The sequence below is a fragment of the Nannobrachium achirus genome, assembly GCF_963921795.1.
Source record: "Nannobrachium achirus genome assembly, chromosome: 14".
In the NCBI taxonomy this organism is placed as follows: domain Eukaryota; kingdom Metazoa; phylum Chordata; class Actinopteri; order Myctophiformes; family Myctophidae; genus Nannobrachium; species Nannobrachium achirus.
Window position 1 is genome coordinate 24,490,509 of NC_137821.1, and position 19,782 is coordinate 24,510,290.

Consider the following 19,782-nt stretch of genomic DNA (forward strand, 5'->3'; position numbering starts at 1 on the left):
GCTTTTCAAAAATGCATGGTAACCTTTGCCACCTTTCGGATACCGACATCTTTTATGGCCCAATATGTGACCATCTTGGTATTTGGCAACGTACTGCAAGATATCAATGTATGTGAAGTCCACGAGACGGTCACATATTTCGCCAGGTCACCAATTTCACCGTTAACACCACCACCCTTTAAGTTGGAGGAGGCTTCCAAATGGGCCGTTCCAGATCTGTAACTCTGAGAATGTACACATTTTGGACACTCTCAGGGTTGTGTGGGTCCCTAATATTAAAACATTTGAGAACCACTGCTCCAGGTGCATTCATTCATAGCTGTGTTTGAGTATTGTAGACTAAATGATCAAAGATAATTCTGCATGGAGACTCCACTTGTATATTTTATACGAGTTTTTAGTGGAGTTTGTCCGTCTTATCAAAGGGAGAATTCTGCCTCTCCATCCACCTGTAGCTGTTACACAGACATATGTTTCCTTCAGTCTCTCCTTTGCGTGCCAAGCTGAATGATGTTCAACATTAGTCTCAAAAGAAGCTTCATGACAGAAAGATTTTGTTGCTCTCGGGCAGAAAACCTTGTATCTCCATATTTCAGCTTTTTAGTGTGGCAATAAAGTAGTGAAAATAGCAGATATACAAGCACACAACGTGTTGCAATTTGACACGTTGTGAACCTGAAGATCGACAGTTTTTTTTATGTGTAATAAAAAAGGAACAGTTTTAGACCTAGAATGTTTCCGCCCCGAAAATATAAGAGCTTGTGCCCTTGTGCCCCTAACGGCAGAAATAAACTCCCCCTTGCAGTCTGAACTGCAGACTTGAGGTCAGTACATCACTCCGTTGTCGGGAGAGAAAATATCAGTTTCTGACACGTTCTCCTTACTAGTTCAGACAGTGAGGACATCTGGGGCTGCAGGAGTGTCCCGAAAAAGTCGAGAATGATGATCAAAATGTACTTATCATCACCTCCCTTTCCACAAAAAAGAAAAATAGGTTGGATGTTGGAAGGGGCATTTATTGTACTTTCATAGCATGTTATGATCAATTAATAGATTGTGTTCTCTGTTCAGGCTTGGATCAATCAAACTAACATAATACCCTAAAGGAGTAGTTCACCCCAAAAATTACTTTTTTTCCTATTGATTACTCACGCCATGGGGACTTGAGTTCAATCATATTGTTTTGTATTTGTCGCATTCCTAAGACAAAAAATGTACCGTATTATAGTAAATTCACCCCCATTGATTCCGGATGGGGACCCAAATACATTTGGGTCCCCATCCAGAATCGATGGGGGTTAATTTATTGTAATCAAATTATTGTCTTGAATGCAACAAAAAACTAAAAATATTTTTGAAATCAAGTCTCCATGGCGTGCGTAATCAATAGAAAAAAAGTCATTTTGGGGGTGAACTACTCCTTTAAGTTCCTATTTAGCAGTATCACAATGAAAACTACATTTTCAAGGTTTTAAAGAAGAAAATGCCTTGACATTTGTTGTTCTATTAAAATCTGTGTTTTGCCAGTTGTTTGTCCACTAGCAATACCCCCAGGCCAAGGCCCACCAGTGGGCCCCGGCCCACAGGTAGTGGGTACCACTGGACAAGGGTTCATGCCATTTCCTCTGATCTCGCACCTTTCAGTCCCTGTAGACGAGAATTATCTCCTTGACACATTGCCGTGTTCATCACCTCATGTTCTCCTCACGTTCTCCATCTGTTGTCTCACTCTGTGTCTCACGTGGATGGTCCTGGTGTAGTGGAGATATAAATAGGAGATGGAGGAGAGGAGAGGAGAGAGAAGGAGAGACAATGAGGCACAAGGGCTGTGTTGATTTTACTGAGCTTGTTTTTAATGATGTTGCTAGGCCCTTGATTGCACCTCAGCTGTGTGTGTGTGTGTGTGTGTGTGTGTGTGTGTGTGTGTGTGTGTGTGTGTGTGTGTGTGTGTGTGTGTGTGTGTGTGTGTGTGTGTGTGTGTGTGTGTGTGTGTGTGTGTGTGTGTGTGTGTGTGTGTGGTGCGTGCGTGCGTGCGTGCGTGCGTGCGTTCGTTCGTTCGTTTCGGGTGGAAACCTTGTATGTCCAAAACGTTACTTTTCAGGAATGGAAAAATAACCTGTGTTATTATTTAGTCACAAGCTCTTATAGCTCGTGGGGGGAAGAGTTTGTGATTCCCTAGTTTGTGATTCCCTTGTGTGTGATGCAAATTTGGAGTAGATTGTGGCATTTCTTTGCTAAATGGGCACTTCCAGCGACATTTGGAAGCCAAACGCTTGCTCGCAAGCTGAAATTATTAAAAAAAACAGACAAGCTTTTTACGCACGAACAAACGCACACACTCACTCACGCACTAACTCACTCATGCCTTGTGTCACTGTCGGGCAGAAACCTTGTATCTCCAAGTTTCAAATTTGAACGAAAAATAAAGCCCTGATTCATCATACCACGCTTGTACAAAATTCCCTTAGTCTTAATTAATTTAGAGCAGGCATTCTTTAGGCACCCTTCTGTTAGGACCCAATTTATAATTTAGTTAAGGCTCCTGTGAGGGCACCTATAGAGCTACTAGGACCCAATCCTATGACCTACAGAAAAGCAGCTACACACAGACATCACCATATAAGAATGTGTTCTTGAGGAAATTCCATTCATTCTGTGATTGTTTGTGCCTACTAAAAGTCTACATAAAGAAATATAAACTGCCACCAAGTGTCATCATTAAACTCTCTGACCGGAGCCCTGTGGTGGGCATTACCTCAAACCCTTCAGATATACAGTCCTCCTCCTTTTAAAGTATAATTTTCACATGGTCCATTCGAGCCGGAGGCTTCACTCACCACAGCAAGATGGCACAAGATGGTGACTCAAAAAGGATAAGACATATACCATCCCACCTACAACCGTACCAGGTCAACCTTCCCCATTCTCTACTGCCACCTCCAGTCCCAACCAGCATGCAGACAGTGCAAGGGGACCCCCTAACAGACCAACACTCAGCGATGACAAGGTACTCAAGTGGGCAGTATGGACTAGACACTCTAAGTGATCTCAACCCAAATATAGCATATCCTAACTCCCTATCATACAATCAGTCACCTAGAAGCTCGCAAGATGAGGAGGAAGAGATGCATGAGATCTCCACCTGTAGCAATGCTATGTCTCCCTTTCATCAGAGACAGCAGTACCTGCCCCCTATTCATACCCTCCACCACCTCTCACCGGTGGTCAGACCCGAGAATTTACACACATCTTTTACTGCCCCACCAAACGCAGTACACCCTCAACAGCACGTCATGTCTGACCAGTTAGCTCAACTGTCCATTCACCAATGCCAGAGCTCAACCAACCAAACGTCAGCAGCCCCAGTGACAACGCCCATTACAGCATCGCTACATGCCAGTCACACCTCCCTCTTATCAGTGGCCATGCATGGCCCAACTATTCCGGCTTCACCGCAGCACCATGGGCCCACTTTACTGCAGCACCAGCACCAGGGGCCCACTAAACCGCAGCAACAGGGGCCCACTTCACCGCAGCAACAGGGGCCCACCTCACTGCAGCACCAGGGGCCCACTTCAACGCAGCACCAGGGGCCCACCTCACCGCAGCACCAGGGGCCCACTTCAACGCAATACCAGGGGCCCACCTCACTGCAGCACCAGGGGCCCACTTCAACGCAATACCAGGGGCCCACCTCACTGCAGCACCAGGGGCCCACTTCACCGCAATACCAGGGGCCCACTTCACCGCAGCACCCGGGGCCGTCTACACTGCAGCACCAACACCAGGTGCCCTCTCCACTACAGCATCAGATGTCTGCTTCACTGCAGCACCAGACACCTGCCCTCAAGCCAGTGTACCAGCCACATCCAACACCAGCCTCTCAGCCAGTGTACCAGCCGCATCCCATGCCAGCCTCTCAGCCAGCGTACCAGCCGCATCCCACGCCAGCCTTTCAGCCAGCGTACCAGCCGCATCCAACGCCAGCCTCGCAGCCAGCGTACCAGACACCAGTCACTCATCCAGCTTACCAGACACCAGTCACTCATACAGCGTACCAGACACCAGTCACTCATCCAGCTTACCAGACACCAGTCACTCATCCAGCGTACCAGACACCAGTCACTCATCCAGCTTACCAGACACCAGTCACTCATCCAGCGTACCAGACACCAGTCACTCATCCAGCGTACCAGACACCACCAGTCACTCATCCAGCGTACCAGACACCAGTCACTCATCCAGCGTACCAGACACCAGTCACTCATCCAGCATACCAGACACCAGTCACTCAGCTAGCGTACCAGCCGCATCCAACACCAGCCTCGCAGCCAGCGTACCAGCCGCATCCAACGCCAGCCTCGCAGCCAGCGTACCAGCCACCAGTCACTCAGCCAGCGTACCAGCCACCAGTCACTCAGCCAGCGTACCAGCCACCAGTCACTCAGCCAGCGTACCAGTCGCATCCGATGCCAGCCTCCCTGCCAGCGTACCAGCCGCACCTGACGCCAGCCTTCCTGCCAGCGTACCAGACGCCAGCCTCCCTGTCAGTGTACCAGCCACACCAGACGCCAGCCTTCCTGCCAGCATACCAGACGCCAGCCTCTCAGCGAGCGTACCAGCACCACCAGCCGACACCCTCTGCGCAGCCAGACTACCAATACCACCAGCCACTATGGCCCATGGCATCCCCTTCACAATACCTTCCTGATCCAATGTTCAGTCAGCTTCCACCAACTGCACATGTCACCCAGGCGTACCAGCCAGGCGGTGTACCACCAGTCCAGCCAGTTCCTGTCCCAGCACTTCCAAACTTGTCAACCGACAGTGAAAGAGAGTTTGCAGACCTCAAGATGGCATTAGATCACCTTCTGAACAATCGCACCGAGCTATCAGAACACTACAAGTACAGAGTACTGATGGAACACTTGTTGTTGGACGAAGCCCGGCTGATAGCACAGGCCTGTCGCCACCATTCCCAGCCATACACTGAAGCCATGAAAGCCTTGCAGTGTCAATACGGCCAACCGCATCAACTGGCCCAGAGTGAAATAGCCACAATCCTGAACCTGCCCGATGTTAAAGATGGCGACTCAAAGGCATTTCAGAGTTTTGCCCTCAGCATCAATCTGCTAGTTGGTATGCTGACATCACTTGAGGGCCCTCGGGGCACTGAACTGACTTGTACGGGCCACGTAGATCGGCTGCTTAGTAAACTCCCCAAACACTCCAGAGACAGCTTCATTGAGCATCTCCAGGTTAGAGGGAGACTGCAGACCAACCGTCTGAACCCCTACAATCTAAATGACTTGTCAGAGTGGCTAAGCGTAAAGGCCGCAGCACAGCGCCTGTCCGCCAAGATGGTGCAGCGTTACCATACAGCAAGGCAACAAGGCCTACAAAGGGAACAGCAGCCTATTAACAGGCAGAGGGTTCAGTCTACACTAGTCTACCATGGTGGTGAGCAGACAGACGTCCAGGAGGACCAGCCTAGTTTGACCACTCACGCACCAAAACACAATGGGAAGTTCAAACCCCTTTGCATCTACTGCCGCAGTGAAGAACACTACTTGTCTCAGTGCCCTGAGATACGAGAGTGTCCACCAGAGGAGATTATTCAATGGATAAAAAAGGGTAAGAGATGCTGGAAATGTGGACGCACCAATCATAGGTACCACGAATGCACACTTAAGAAGCCCTGCGGAGAATGCGATGAAGTGCATCTCAGGGTTCTTCACAGCATCTCCACACAAGGCCCCTCTATCTTACATGCCACATCAGCACAGGACCAAGTCTACCTCACAAACTCCAATCCAACAGGAAGAGTATACCTGAAGATTGTGCCTGTACTGCTGCGGAACGGTGAAAGATCACTTGAGACGTACGGCATCCTTGATGATGGTGCGGAGCGGACTATCCTCCTTTCGGCTGCAGCGAAGCACCTTAATCTCCAGGGGAAAAGGGAGTCATTGGCCCTGAGGACGATCCGGCCTGATGTCGCTCACATAACTGGCTCATCCGTTGACTTCCAGCTGTCTCCTATAGCCAGACCAGAAGAATGCTACAACATCACAGGGGCATTCACTGCCAACCGTTTAGCCCTGGCTAAGCAGTCGTACCCCGTAGAGGAACTACGGAAACGCTATCAACACTTGGAAGGGATTCCCCTACAGCCCTTTGAACAAGTTCAGCCACTCATCTTGATTGGCGCAGATTACACCAGTCTAATCACAGCCAAAGAGCCAATCAGACTCGGCCCTAATGGGGGTCCGGCAGCTGTGCATACTCGGCTCGGGTGGGCCTTACAGGGACCAGACAGCTTGTTGCAGTGCCAAGTGCCGACTCAACAAGGTTTCCAGACAACCCTTAGCTCACCACCGGAGGACATCAACCAGTCGCCCTCACGGAAGGCTTTGGTGAAGACAACTCATCAGTCCCTTCACGGGGCGGCAGCTCCAGATGGAAAACTGCCTGAGACAGATTACGAGTCACCAGGTGTCGCCAACCCAGACCCGGTGACACCCACTATGCTCATGGGGCGGCGAGCGGCTTCCTTTACTCAGGCTGTCGATGCTCCAAACCCACTGTTGAAACGACATCGGCACTACAGCCCAGTGTCCTACCGCTTAAAGCGGCCAGCAACTCAAAGGACAAAGACGGCTAAAAGACTGAAACAGCTAGGGACATTTTGTTCTTTTCATATTAGTCCTACTAATCTGGGGGCGGCTGTACAAAATTCCCTTAGTCTTAATTAATTTAGAGCAGGCATTCTTTAGGCACCCTTCTGTTAGGACCCAATTTATAATTTAGTTAAGGCTCCTGTGAGGGCACCTATAGAGCTACTAGGACCCAATCCTATGACCTACAGAAAAGCAGCTACACACAGACATCACCATATAAGAATGTGTTCTTGAGGAAATTCCATTCATTCTGTGATTGTTTGTGCCTACTAAAAGTCTACATAAAGAAATATAAACTGCCACCAAGTGTCATCATTAAACTCTCTGACCGGAGCCCTGTGGTGGGCATTACCTCAAACCCTTCAGATATACAGTCCTCCTCCTTTTAAAGTATAATTTTCACAACGCTGTTGCACAAAACTAGTGAAATAGCTGATCTACAAGCACACAACGCCTCGCGGTGCGAGGTTTTGGACATACAAGGTTTCCACCAGTCTGACAACAGCGATTACCATTGACAGTAGTCTCCTGCTCTCCTCCTGTCCCATGCTATGGACAGAGAAGGAGATACTGTAAAGGCCACAGAATGCAGACCATTTCATGTGTAAAATAGGCCATGAAAACAATGAACGCTGGTTCGGATATTTTGTCCCATACTCATTTCTTGAACTGAAAGTTCACATTTATCAGGTTGAGTGGTAAAAAATGACTTTGTTCCTGTTTGTGCTTACGCAGAAGAAGGGAAAAGTTGTTTGAAAACAATGACCGGAATGGGAAGCAATCTTACTGTACTTGCAGGTGTGGAAATGAAGTATATTGAGCTTGAAGCAGCAGAGGCAACTCAGCACTTATTGAGCTGTTATTTGATGTACGCTGAATGTAATAGTTGTGGTTAAAAGGGACAAAGGACTATAATTAATGACTGGGCCTGGAAAAGTAATATTATGATGCATGAAATCACCAACCGTGTCCTCATAAGTGTGTGTGTGCATGCGTGCACGTACGTGCATGAATTCAGTTTGCTCTGAGCCCCCTCTCTGACTCAACCCCACGTGTCTATTTAAGTCCCCCCCTGGGGATGGGACGATATGAAAATGTCATATCACGATTATTGTGACAAAAGAAATGGCGATTTACGATATTAACGCGATAATCAAAATCCATTATCCCAGGGGCACGGTGGTGCAGTGGTTAGCACTTCGCCTCACAGTTAGAAGGTCCTGGGTTCGATTCCCGCCGGGGGAAGCTGTGGGCGCTGGGGGCGTGTTCCTCCACCCGCGTCATCGGCACCCACACCCTAGGTTGGGGTTGGCGATAGGGCCTCTCTGTGGTGAGTTTGCATGTTCTCCCCGTGTCTCCTTGGGCATAGGCCCTCACACAAAAACATGCAGTAGTCCTGGTTTCTATACTACCCCTAGCCAGCCGGGTGCTCCCCAATGTCCCCTGGCGCGGCAGGGGGAGAGCGGAAACCAGGACTACAGGTTAGGTAGTCACCGGGTGAAAACAAAATGCGTTGCAAAAAACGTGGGATAAAAAACATAAAAAAAAAAAAAATCCATTATCCTGTGGTGGAACATTTGCAAAAAAAAAAAATTGCAGATCTACAAGCTCACAACGCGTCGCAAACGCGTCGCTTTGTAAGCTTGTAGATCGGCTATTTTTTGGCAAAGACATTTGATAAAGAGTGGAAAAAAAGACTGTATCAAGTACGTATATTATAAGTACCGTTTACCAATTATAAAGGATTTAAATGGTACCGGATATGCAGCTCGTCAAATAAAAGGTGAATTGATCCCAGTGCATGACTGAGCACGATATCACAATAAATTAAATCTCCACGATACGATTATCGCGGGTGTTTTTTATCACGATAAACGATAATATCGCATAACGTCCCATTCCTAGACCCCCCCCCCCCTCTCTCTCTCTCTCTCTCTCTCGACGTGTCTCTTCCTTACTCACTTTTTCTCTCCTGATTTCTTCTTGCTCTACTTTCACACTCCCTCGCTCTCTTTCTCCTCAGTCCTCGCCAGGGGCGTCACAAGGGGTAGGAAAGTGGGACTGAGTTACCAGGGCCCAAGGTGGAGGGGCCCTAGTAACTTTAGCTGTTGAAAAATAGCAGATATACAAGCTCACAGCGCGGCACCGAGTGCCGCGCTGCGAGCTTGTAGATCTGCTATTTTTGAAAAGTCGTGAAAATGTGCGCAAATCTTTGAATATATGTATTATTTAAGTGAACATTTGTAACTCAAATTTTGCTTCTGGGGGGTCCCTGGAACTAAATATTTTGAGATGGGGGGGTCCTTCACATGAAAAAGTTTGAGCATCACTGACATGGAAACATTAGCTTTCTTGGCACACATTTTCACGATTTTTCAAAAATAGATCTACAAGCTTGTTTATCTGCTATTTTTCAATAGTTAACATTCATGGGGGGCCCGCAGTGAATCCTTGTACCCAGGGCCCAGAATTTGGTGTGACGCCCCTGCTCCTCGCCATGGTGTCTGTGCTTGTGTTTCCTTCCTCTCCTCCGCGCAGGCTGCCACATCTCTCCTTTCATTTCTTTTCTGACTCAACACCTTGCTCTTTGCATAATATCTATTTCTGCTCTCTGTATCTACCTCTCTCCCCATGCCAGCACCGTCTCCCCCTCAGGGACGTGCAGAGAGTTTTAGAGAGGCAGGGGCTTACATTTCTAAAAGGGCCTTTTGGTGAAAATATTGAAAATAGCAGACCTCCAAGCTCACAACGCGTCGCTTGGAGGTAGGCTATTTTCAGTGCTTGATGATACCACACTCGACTAAGTGTAATCAAGGCGTTGCTAGAGATGTGGCGTAACGGCATGGATTTCTACACAGAGAGTGCAATTATTTCAACACAAGATGCTGCATTCAAGTTCAGGAGAGTTTGGACAAGGCAATTCACTTGAATGCTGCCTTCAGGTATGGCATGGAAAGAGGGCATTTGCATTTCTTTCACCATAGTAAAAAACTGCATCCATGGTTCTGGAGAGGACACTTTTTACAGACTGATAAAAGGGCAGGGGCTCAAGCCCCTTTTGATGTCTATGTGTGCACGTGCCTGCTCCCCCTGCTTCTCATTATGTGTGTGTGTGTGTGTGTGTGTCTCTCTCTCTCTCTCTCTCTCTCTCTCTCTCTCTCTCTCTCTCTCTCTCTCTCTCTCTCTCTCTCTCTCTCTCTCTCTCCAACTGTCTCTGCTCAGATATATTTCTGTCTCTCTGTCTTGCCACCCCTCTCTCCCTTTCTCGCTTGCTCCCTTCCTCTCCCTCTCTCTCTCTCTCTCTCTCTCTCTCTCTCTCTCTCTCTCTCTAAACATGCTATTTCTGACCCTGTCCCGCCCACATGTGCATTGCCACACACACAGAGCTTATACAAAACTTGACATAATTGTGCGAAAGAATGGAGATGAGCCTTGTCAAAGATTGCTCCCCCTCTCCTCTCCTCTCCTCTCCTCCCCTCCAACCCCACTCCCCTCCATTTCTACGATTTCGCTGGTAGGAGTTGAAAAAGAAAAAGAAAGGGGGAAAGGAAAACAGGCTCTCTTGATGTTGGAATTTGACGGCCGTACAAAGTGCACAGAAATGACAACCTGTCCGCCCTCCTGACAGATTGACAGCCCCCAGCTTGCCTGTCATAATCAAACACTGTTTTGCAACTCCCATTATCCGAAACAATTTAATTTCATTTAATTATCAATTTTATTTTAATTATTATGTATTTATTTTGGGGGGGCAGCACCAATTAATGTGCAAAAATAAATCAAACAAAGCCCTGAAGCTAACCTGCACATGTCCCAGAGCAAAGTGCAATGCCGTACCAACCATTTCCCTAAAGTGAAATTAGTTTCAGCAAACTTTCATCAGAAAGCCCCCCAGGTGTATGGCAAGTTTACTTGTTAATCCACTGAAAGTTCAACCTGCAAAACATGACCCAACGGTTGTCATTGGCTCTCACAGTCCCAAACAACCTCAGAACATGCCAGTAACCTTGTGAATATTATACTAAGAATGCTAGCTAAAGACGAGTATCTTTCTAGCTGCTCTATACCTTAGCCAGTAGACAGGCCTGGGGTTGGCTTCTGCAAGTTTTACACTCTGGGAGATCTCCCAATAAAATAAACTGTTTTGTAATAACAAATAACACATTTCTACAGTATATCGTCGTTGTCGGGTGGAAACCTCGTATCTCCAAGTTTCAAATTTGTACGTTCTTTCGCAAAGTAAAGCCCTGCTTCATCGTACAAGGCCGTCGCACAAAAGTGTGCTTGTAGATCGGCTGTTTTCACTAGTTTAAATCATTTTAAAATGATAAATGCAAAACAAACGGTTTTGGACATACAAGGTTTTCACGCGACAATGACGATATGTATCGGTCTTTGAGTATCCCGAAGACCATCCGACCGAACAATTTCAAACTAGGTGTGTGTATCGCTGAGGACCTGAGGGAGAGCGGTACCCAGTGGGAAGTTGGTTGGATCAGTTGTTGTCTACAAATATCTACAAATCCCTGTATACTGATGACGTCAATCTGATTTTATACTGACGTCACAGAATGATTTCCTAGTGCCATAATAATTGGTACTTCACTGAGTATAATAATATTGCATAACCCAAAGGGCATGTGTTTTCCGAAAGGCCATCGCAAAGGTATAATGAATGTATGAATAAGACCTTTGTGACTGATTAAAGGAACTTCACTTCACCAACTTTCAACCTATCTTCGTAAAGTTGGTACAGGGGTCCCCACTAATTCTCAGTGCAAGATGATGGCACCAAAGAGAAATGGGAAACAGGATTTGGGGTGCACATTGCCGAAAAGGCCTGGTACAATATTTGTAAGACACAATGCACAGCCACAAGCTCTAGAGTGCGGAGGGGTTTTTGCTGGAAGAACGCTATTAGATACTTTATAACTCCAAAAATCTGAGAAAAGTCGCAGCAGAGAAACAACCATGCTGGAGACTGTGTGGAAATATGGACGGCTTGGACGCTGACCACGAAAACATATATTTTGAAACTTTACAAATATTGGGATGAAGTGTGGTCAGTAATAAAAGAGATATTGAAATATGAAATACCAAAGACAAGTGTGGTATTATATTTAGGAAACTTGAGACAGGAAAACACACATGGAGACGACATGTACAGTATCTGGTCAAGGTGCTACTAGCAGCCAGCAAAAAAGTAATAACGAAATTGTGGTATAGAAGTGACTCGCCAACTTGTGAGCAATGGCTGTGCATTTTGGAGGAAATGTATGTAATGGAGAGATTTACACATAGACTCAGGATATAGGAGGAGTTGTTTCTTGAAAAAGAAAAACGAGAAATGGACTGAATACACGACCCGGAAGAATGACACCACGGAGGATTGAAATGGACTGTAATATGACTGTAACTGTAAAAATGTTGACACTGTAAATATGTGCTCATGTGAGAAAATACAAATTAAGTTAAAAAAAAAAAGATGATGGCTCAGAGGTGGACTGTGGATAGTTCAGAAACCGGCAGTGACATCACATTGATAGGGGTCCCATAGTGCATTGGTTCTCAAACATTTTAATTTCAAGGTCACCCATAACTGAGAGTGTACGAATGGAGCCACATGGACACTCTCATTGTCACAGACCTATAATGGCCCACTTGGTTCCATTTGTGTGCACTCAGTGTACAAATACCTGCCTGCCTCGCTCCGGGAAATCTAGAATCTGCTCCGCCACCTCAAATGCACATATATTTTAGATTATATAACACATATAATACAACCAGAAAGATGCAATTCTGGGAAATTGCGTGTGTGGGGTTGTCGTTTTTGCCTTTTCCCAAATGGGGTTACTTTATAGAGTAACTTTTAGCCAATGAGGAAGCAGCAAAAACTGCTTTTAGCCAATAAGGACGCTGCTTAAAGGTGATGTCGCGAGAATGCTGCTTCATCATTGGCTAAAAGTCACTCCATAAACTCGGAACAGATCAATAGTGTGTTGCCTACTACAGCAACTACACTAATAATACATTGTTGACTTTAGTCGGTTTCATGAGCTCACTAATCGTTTACAAATTAAGCACTGCCTGTAAGGGTCCATATTTACCGCCAAAAATGTACACGTTTTCAACAAACAAGCCGTCAAAGATTAGTATCCAGGGTCTCGCTTTCTCCCACGGCTCCCATAAAATGTCCCATGCCGTGGACATTTTTAGCGTCTGTGTCGGACTGTCTAATCGGTCTAAGCAACCAGAGCGACCATGGAGCTGTTGTTCGTTCACCGTTCAGCACTTCTCCTCCTCTTCCCCCAACACTAACGTCTGCGTGTGCGTGTGCGTGTGCGTGTGCGTGTGTGTGTGTGTGTGTGTGTGTGTGTGTGTGTGTGTGTGTGTGTGTGTGTGTGTGTGTGTGTCAGTGTGTGTCAGCTATTTTCTGTGCGCAGCCCCATATGACAGACAAAGTATCCATTCAGTACTAACTACGCAGTCAATCTGTGCAGAGGCTGATACAGTCCCGCCACCTTTTCAGACTGTTTGTAAAAAGACCACGTGACCTACTGCGACATACTTATATTTTTCGGGCGTGTCATCACGTCTTTAAGTGGTTAACAAGATAGTCTTCTGTCAGCATGGTTTGCACTCACTGTTTCTCTGTCTTCCTTCCCTATCCACCACCGTGTGCCTGCACAACGCGCTGACCTCCTGACCCTGTGGTGTGCGTGGACCAATAGGAGTACGCCCTGAACCCCAAGGCTCTGAGCGTGGGAGAGCTGTATGGAGAGACTGACCCGCAAACCAACAAGTGGAGAGATGGAGTGCTGTCCTCCATTATGAGAACAGCCTGTACAGGTAATGAATGCTCACTGCTGCTTTTGAAGTACATATCGTTATCGTTGCTGTGTAGGGTGGAAACACTGTCCAATGCCATTCCTTCTTTATTACTATGAAAATAAATAACTTGTGAGCTTTGTGTGCTATTTTCACTACCTATGTGTGACAGGCTTGTATGATAAAGGCATTCATGTACAGAATGAAAAAACATAAAAGGTTGAAATATTAAAAAATGTAGACCGGGTACCCCTATGCATAACTATAACTTTCAGTCTGGGAACCGCTTTTTGGGATAGTTGTTGCTGCTATGTAACAGTATATAGCAACATACTGCACATGTACATTTTTTGAATAAATATTTGAAATCTTTCCAGAAAACCTTTTAGAATCGGCTTCACATGAGGTCCTAATGGGTTAAAATACAAGGTTTCTGCCCGACAGCAACGATATAGTTTGAAGTTGATTGTTCAGACGGTGCTGGAGTTATGCGCGGGTCTGTCTCACACACACACACACCTGCGATGCAACATGTCTTGAGATCTGCGTGAGCTTGTAGATCTGCTATATTTGAATGATCCAAAAGTACAATATGTGTCTTTGCAACGTAGTGCAGTGAAAGCTGGTGTCCACCGCTGAATAACAACCCTACATAGCCAAAGGCTTGTTTCCATTGTGGTCCACTTCAAATCTGTAGGCAAACAGCAGTGCAACAAACTCTTAAAACATAATATACAATTTAAAACCAGACATGACAATAACATAAAAAGAAGTAAGGGGACCAGGGGAACGTAGCGTTGTTGACAGAGGTGTCACACCACTTCCAGTGACCTCGGCTGTGGCCTGGTCCCCCGGTCTGGACCCCGGTGTTAAATCAGGACTCAGGTGTTCTAACGCGGGCAGTGGGGTGAGGCTGGCCCAGCTGGCTCTGGGTTGCAATTGGCAGGAGTCAGCTGTGCCAACCTGTTAAAGCAACGATTGGCTCATATGTCTTATCTGAGACCAGTGGTGGTCTCAAATAATTAGCGATACCACATGGTAGAAATACTCTGTTACAAGTAAAAGGCCAGTATTGAAAAAATCATTGGGAGTAAAAGTGCAACAGTATTGGCATTAAAATACACTAAAGTAGGCCTGCTCAGATTTTTCTTTCTTTTTAAATATATAAACTTTATTACAGGCTCAAGGCCCGTGTTCACAATGCATTGTAACAAAGTATAAAATAGTGCTTAAGTGGTTAATGTATGTTTTGTAATAATAATCTAATTATAATCAGCAAAGTAACTAGAAACTAATGCTGTCAAATAATAGTAAAATGTATAATATTTGCCTCTGACATGTAGTGGTGTAGAAGTAGGTAGAAGTGTTGAAAATTAAGTATTAAAGTACCTCAAAATTGTGCTTACTCTCCACCACTGTTTGAGAAGTTTGAGGGGCTGTAGTGTTGTCAGTCCCCACTGGTCCAGACTGGACTTTATAAAATTAAAGTTTGACATTGAAGTATCGCAGTGTTAGTGAGGGTTCACCGTCTTGTTCCGGCGTGGAGCTCGGCCCAATGCGAGCACTGCTTCAAAAGCTATACTTCCCAAACAAACTTTTTCTCTTAGGTTTTTCGTCTAGCCCAGGGCCACTTCAATGAGATTAGTCCATGAAAGCATTCTTTCTGGTAAAGCCAAACTGTGCGGTCAAGCCAGTCCCATCTGCACTGTACAGGTTTCAGCTTGCTCTCTTGAGTCTGAGCTGTTTTAATGAAGAGTTCCTTCACCCTGTTGAACTAAAGTCCCAGCACGCAGCTGTTGGCAGAGTGTTGCGGGTGCATCGGAATGAAAGACATTTGTGGTTTTATCTGTAAGGGAGGAATGGTGACTAATTTAACACGCGTAGCTGGATATGAAGAAGTGGTTTTCAAAGTGGGGGCAACCACATGGCACCAGGGGGCCAAGTGAAATGGAGACGAAAATAAGACATTTTAAATCATGAAAATATGTACCGTATATGATTTATTTAATTTAAATACAATACAAATCTAAATAGATATATTGAGCATGTCATTGGCAAAATGTAAAACATAACAATAAAAACATCATGCATTGTGAACCTGTAGATTGGCAATTTTTATACAGAGTGAGTTTTCTATTTTCCTTTTTTTAATGATGGCCAGTAGGCCTATAGCCAAGGCTACGGCTATTTTGGGTCCTTGGCATTGACAAGGTTAGTGAACCCCTGGGCTAATGGCTTGTACGCCCTCTCTGGTGAAAGCTACTGCAGTGCTGTGTTGTGTCATGAAGTGACCTGCCATCATACCACCGAGGTGTATTTGTTCTCATTTATCTGCTAAACAATGACAAAAACTGCAATTACAACTACAACTAGGCTTTGTTTGTCAGTCCATGAAGTTTGTATGTCCCAGATTGGTTTAGCTGGAAGCAACATAAATAAACAAATGAAACCTATTTGGTGTACTGTACAGTACCTACCCGCCCACATTTAGAGGCTGCCGTCTGTCGGGGGCCGTCGTCAGGGGTGTCGTGCCAAATTCTGGGCCCTGGGTACAAGGATTCACTCACATTTTGTGCTTTAACTATTGAAAAATAGCAGATCTACAAGCTCGCAGCGCGGCACTCGGTGTCGCGCTGTGAGCTTGTTGGTCTGCTATTTTTGAAAAATCATGAAAAATGTGTGCAAGTCTTTGAATATTTCAAATGCTTCTAAGGTTTTTTTTTTTAAAACCTATGTTTCTATGTCAGTGGTGCTCAAACTTTTTCATGTGAAGGACCCCCAAAATGATATTTGGTATTTGGCCACAGAAACCCATCTCAAGATATTTAGTTCCAGGGACCCCCCAGAAGCTAAATTTTAGTTAAAAATTGTCGCTTAAAAACTACATATTTGCACACGTTATCACGACTTTTCTAAAAATGCAGATCTACAAGCTTGCAGCGCGGCACTCGGTGCCGCGCTGTGAGCTTGTATATCTGCTATTTTTCAATAGCTAAAGTATAAAATAATTCCAGGCCCATCCACCTTGGGCCCTAGTAACTCAGTCCCACTTTTCCCCCCCTTGTGACGCCCCTGGCTGTCGTCCCTCTTTTTTTTGTTTTTCAGGGCCTGCACAAACAGGATGTGCAAATGACAAAACGTATATATACGACAGCCATGAGAACGCGCACACATCACTCGCTGTGGGCTTCTGTATATTTATTTATTTTGTTGTTTCATTTTGGTTTTTTTGTGTGTTATTTGGAAAGAAAGAAAGGAGTGCAGTTGGAAAGGGAATTAACGCGAGGCGACACCGGGTCAGAGACCCGGCCCGGCGCGTCGGTGGAGAGAAAAACACAGTGTGGCGCCTGCTTCCCAAAGTGGCTTTGGCGGTGGGGGTGGGGGTGGGGGTGGGGGTGGGGGTGGTTCTGCGGGGTGAAGAATAGAGTGACATTTTGAGCGAGAGAGTGAGGGCTGAAGGAGACCTCCGCGAGCTCTTCTGAAAAGATTGAGAGATTTGCGGCGGGGTGGGGAGACAGGCGGACAGAGTGATAGATTGAGATAGAAGTGGCATGTCGCCTGGAATTGGAACTGAAGTGTGCCTTTGCGTGTCGCATGAGGGGCGGGGGAGGTGGGGAGGGGGGCACATTCACACACAGTCACACACACACGCACACACACGCACGCACACACCCAGTGGTGGACTGTATATTTTTCCTGGGTAAAAGTTTAAAAAAAAAAAGTATTGGCACCAATACTTAAAGTATCAAAGTAGAACTACTCCCATTTTTCTAAATTGTCAAATGTTAAAACAAAAAAATAGATGTACTACGAGTTCACAATGCTTTGTGAGCTTGTAGATCAGCTATCAGAATTGGTTAATTAATTTTTATTATAATCTAAATCTACAAAGTAACTTGTAAGTAAAGCTGTCAAATAATTGTAGTAAAAAGAAAAGAATTGCCTCTGAGATATAGGCTAGTGGATCAGAAGTATAAAATAATTTAAATACGGTACTCAAGTAACGTAAAAGTATCTTACATTTTGACCAGTAGTAAATACTGGTACTTATTTACCAAGCTATACCACTGCTGTTTGTGCATTGCATGAGGGGATACATTCTCACACACACACACACACACACACACGCACACACACACACACACACACACACACACACACACACGCACACACACACGCACACACACACACACACACACACACACACACACACGCGCGCGCGTGCACACAATCAAGAGTGAAGTGCAGAGGGAAGGTGATGGCTGTGATAGAGCTGTGGCCTGCTCATCAAAGCCTTCTCCTCTCTCCATGTCGCTGGATCGCAATTTTCTGTTCAATTCAAAAGAGCGCCTTTTAGAGCCTGACCAATGCTGGAGTGTTGTGTGCGATCCCGACCACAAGTCCCACAATAGGTAACCCATTTTGACTGATATGTTGTCCAAAACCAGCAACATTTTCTGATGAATTTGAAATATACTGATTTGATTTATTTTACTAGAATACGCTTTATTTAAACACAGACAGTCTGCCCCTCTCTGTATGTCACTCTCCCTCTCTCTCCCCCCTTTTATCTCTCTCCCTCTCCCCCTTCCATCTCTCTCACACTCTCTCTCTCTTTCTCTCCTTTGGAAGCTCGTTCTTCACTAGTTTTTTGGGATCTCTGTATCAAATACCTGTCAACCCAGTTGTCCTCTCTGAGCTCCCATACCTTCATAACACCCCAAACCTCCCTCTCTCTCTCTCTCTGTCCGTCTCTCTCTCCACCGTCCATCCATCTCTGCTCTCCACCAAGGCCCAGCGTGCTTGCTGTTCACAGGAGATACCAGCGCCGAATGCTGCACAGCCAAATCCCCCCTCTCTCTCTATCTCTTTCTCTCCATCACTCTCGCGCAGTCGCGCTGTCTTTCTTCTTTCTCCCTCCACCCTATTTCTCTCGCTTCTGTCCTTTTACCCTATATTTCCCCTTCCCCCCCGTCTCTCTCCCCCTCCCTCTATCTGCATCCCTTCCAGCAGGGGCGTGCAGAGAACGTTAGAGAGGCAGGCCCTGAAATTTCTAAAAGGGCCTTTTGGTGAAAATATCGAAAATAACAGACCTCCAAGCTCACAACGTGTCGCGCTGCGACGCGTTGTGAGCTTGGAGGTCGGCTATTTTCGGTGCTGGATACCACACTGGTATGGCATGGATTTCTACCCAGAGAGGGCAATTCTTTCAACATAAGATGCCGCATTCAAGTTCAGGAGAGTTTAGAAAAGGCAATCTCTTGAATGCTGCCTTCAGGTATGGCATGGAAAGATTGATTGATTGATTGATTGATTGATTGATTGATTGATTGAAGAATTTATTAGAAGTTTGCAATAGAAAAAAGTACAGTTTCATGACAGTACAAATCACTGGTACAAGGTCAACTAAAAGGAGATCTTAGAAAGCCGAGGCTTATTTCCACAGGAACCACACTTTAAGTATCTCATATAACATTGAAAGACAGACGGATAGAACATACTTTATCTAGGATAATATCAGTTTCAAGAGCATAACATCAAATACAAAGGCAGAAAAAAAAAGAAAAAAAGGGGGGGGGGCGGAGCATGGGGGCTTAGTCTATTTACAAGTCACGGGTAGTAGCTGTCTGAAGGTGACTTTTCATACCAATTTTGAAGGAGGCTAGGGATTTGCTCTCCTTTAAGGCTTGTGGAAGGGCGTTCCACATGTTGATGGTATAGCAGGAGAACGAGTTAGCGCCTTGTTTAGTGTTAAATCTACGTTGATGATGATTAGTGGAGCTGTCTCTGGTGTTGTGATCGTGAACATCCTTGACCTTTAAGAAGTAGTTTGCCAGGTACATGGGTACCAAGGGGGGCATTTGCATTTATTTCACCATAGTAAAAACTGCATTCATGGTCTGAAGAGGGCACTTTTTTTACAGATGGATAAAAGGGCAGGGGCTCAAGCCCCCCTTTCATGTCAATGTGTGCACTTGCCTGCCTTCCAGCCAGAGAGTTTCCCAGCAGGCTTTCTTCAGGCCCCCCTCCAACAACAGCAACGCTGCTGGCATCCTAACAGCGCCGTCCCGTTGGGATACACACACATGGGCGTCACACCAAATTCTGGGCCCTGGGTACAAGGATTCACTGTGGGCCCCCCATGAATGTTAACTATTGAAAAATAGCAGATATACAAGGTCACAGCGCGGCACCGAGTGCCGCGCTGCGAGCTTGTAGATCTGCTATTTTTGGAAAAAATGTGAAAATGTGTGCAAGAAACCTATGTTTCCAT

At 45.8% G+C, this 19,782-nt stretch overlaps 1 protein-coding gene across 1 annotated transcript in view; it reads left to right on the plus strand.

Moving 5' to 3' along the window:
• dnah2 (dynein, axonemal, heavy chain 2) overlaps window positions 1-19,782 on the plus strand; it is a gene marked incomplete at both ends in the record, with an annotated part of 552,347 nt that overhangs the window by 359,710 nt on the left and 172,855 nt on the right. Inside the window, 1 exon segment of the mRNA XM_080741500.1 lies at window positions 13,412-13,529. Coding sequence (XP_080597626.1) covers window positions 13,412-13,529 — 118 coding nt within the window.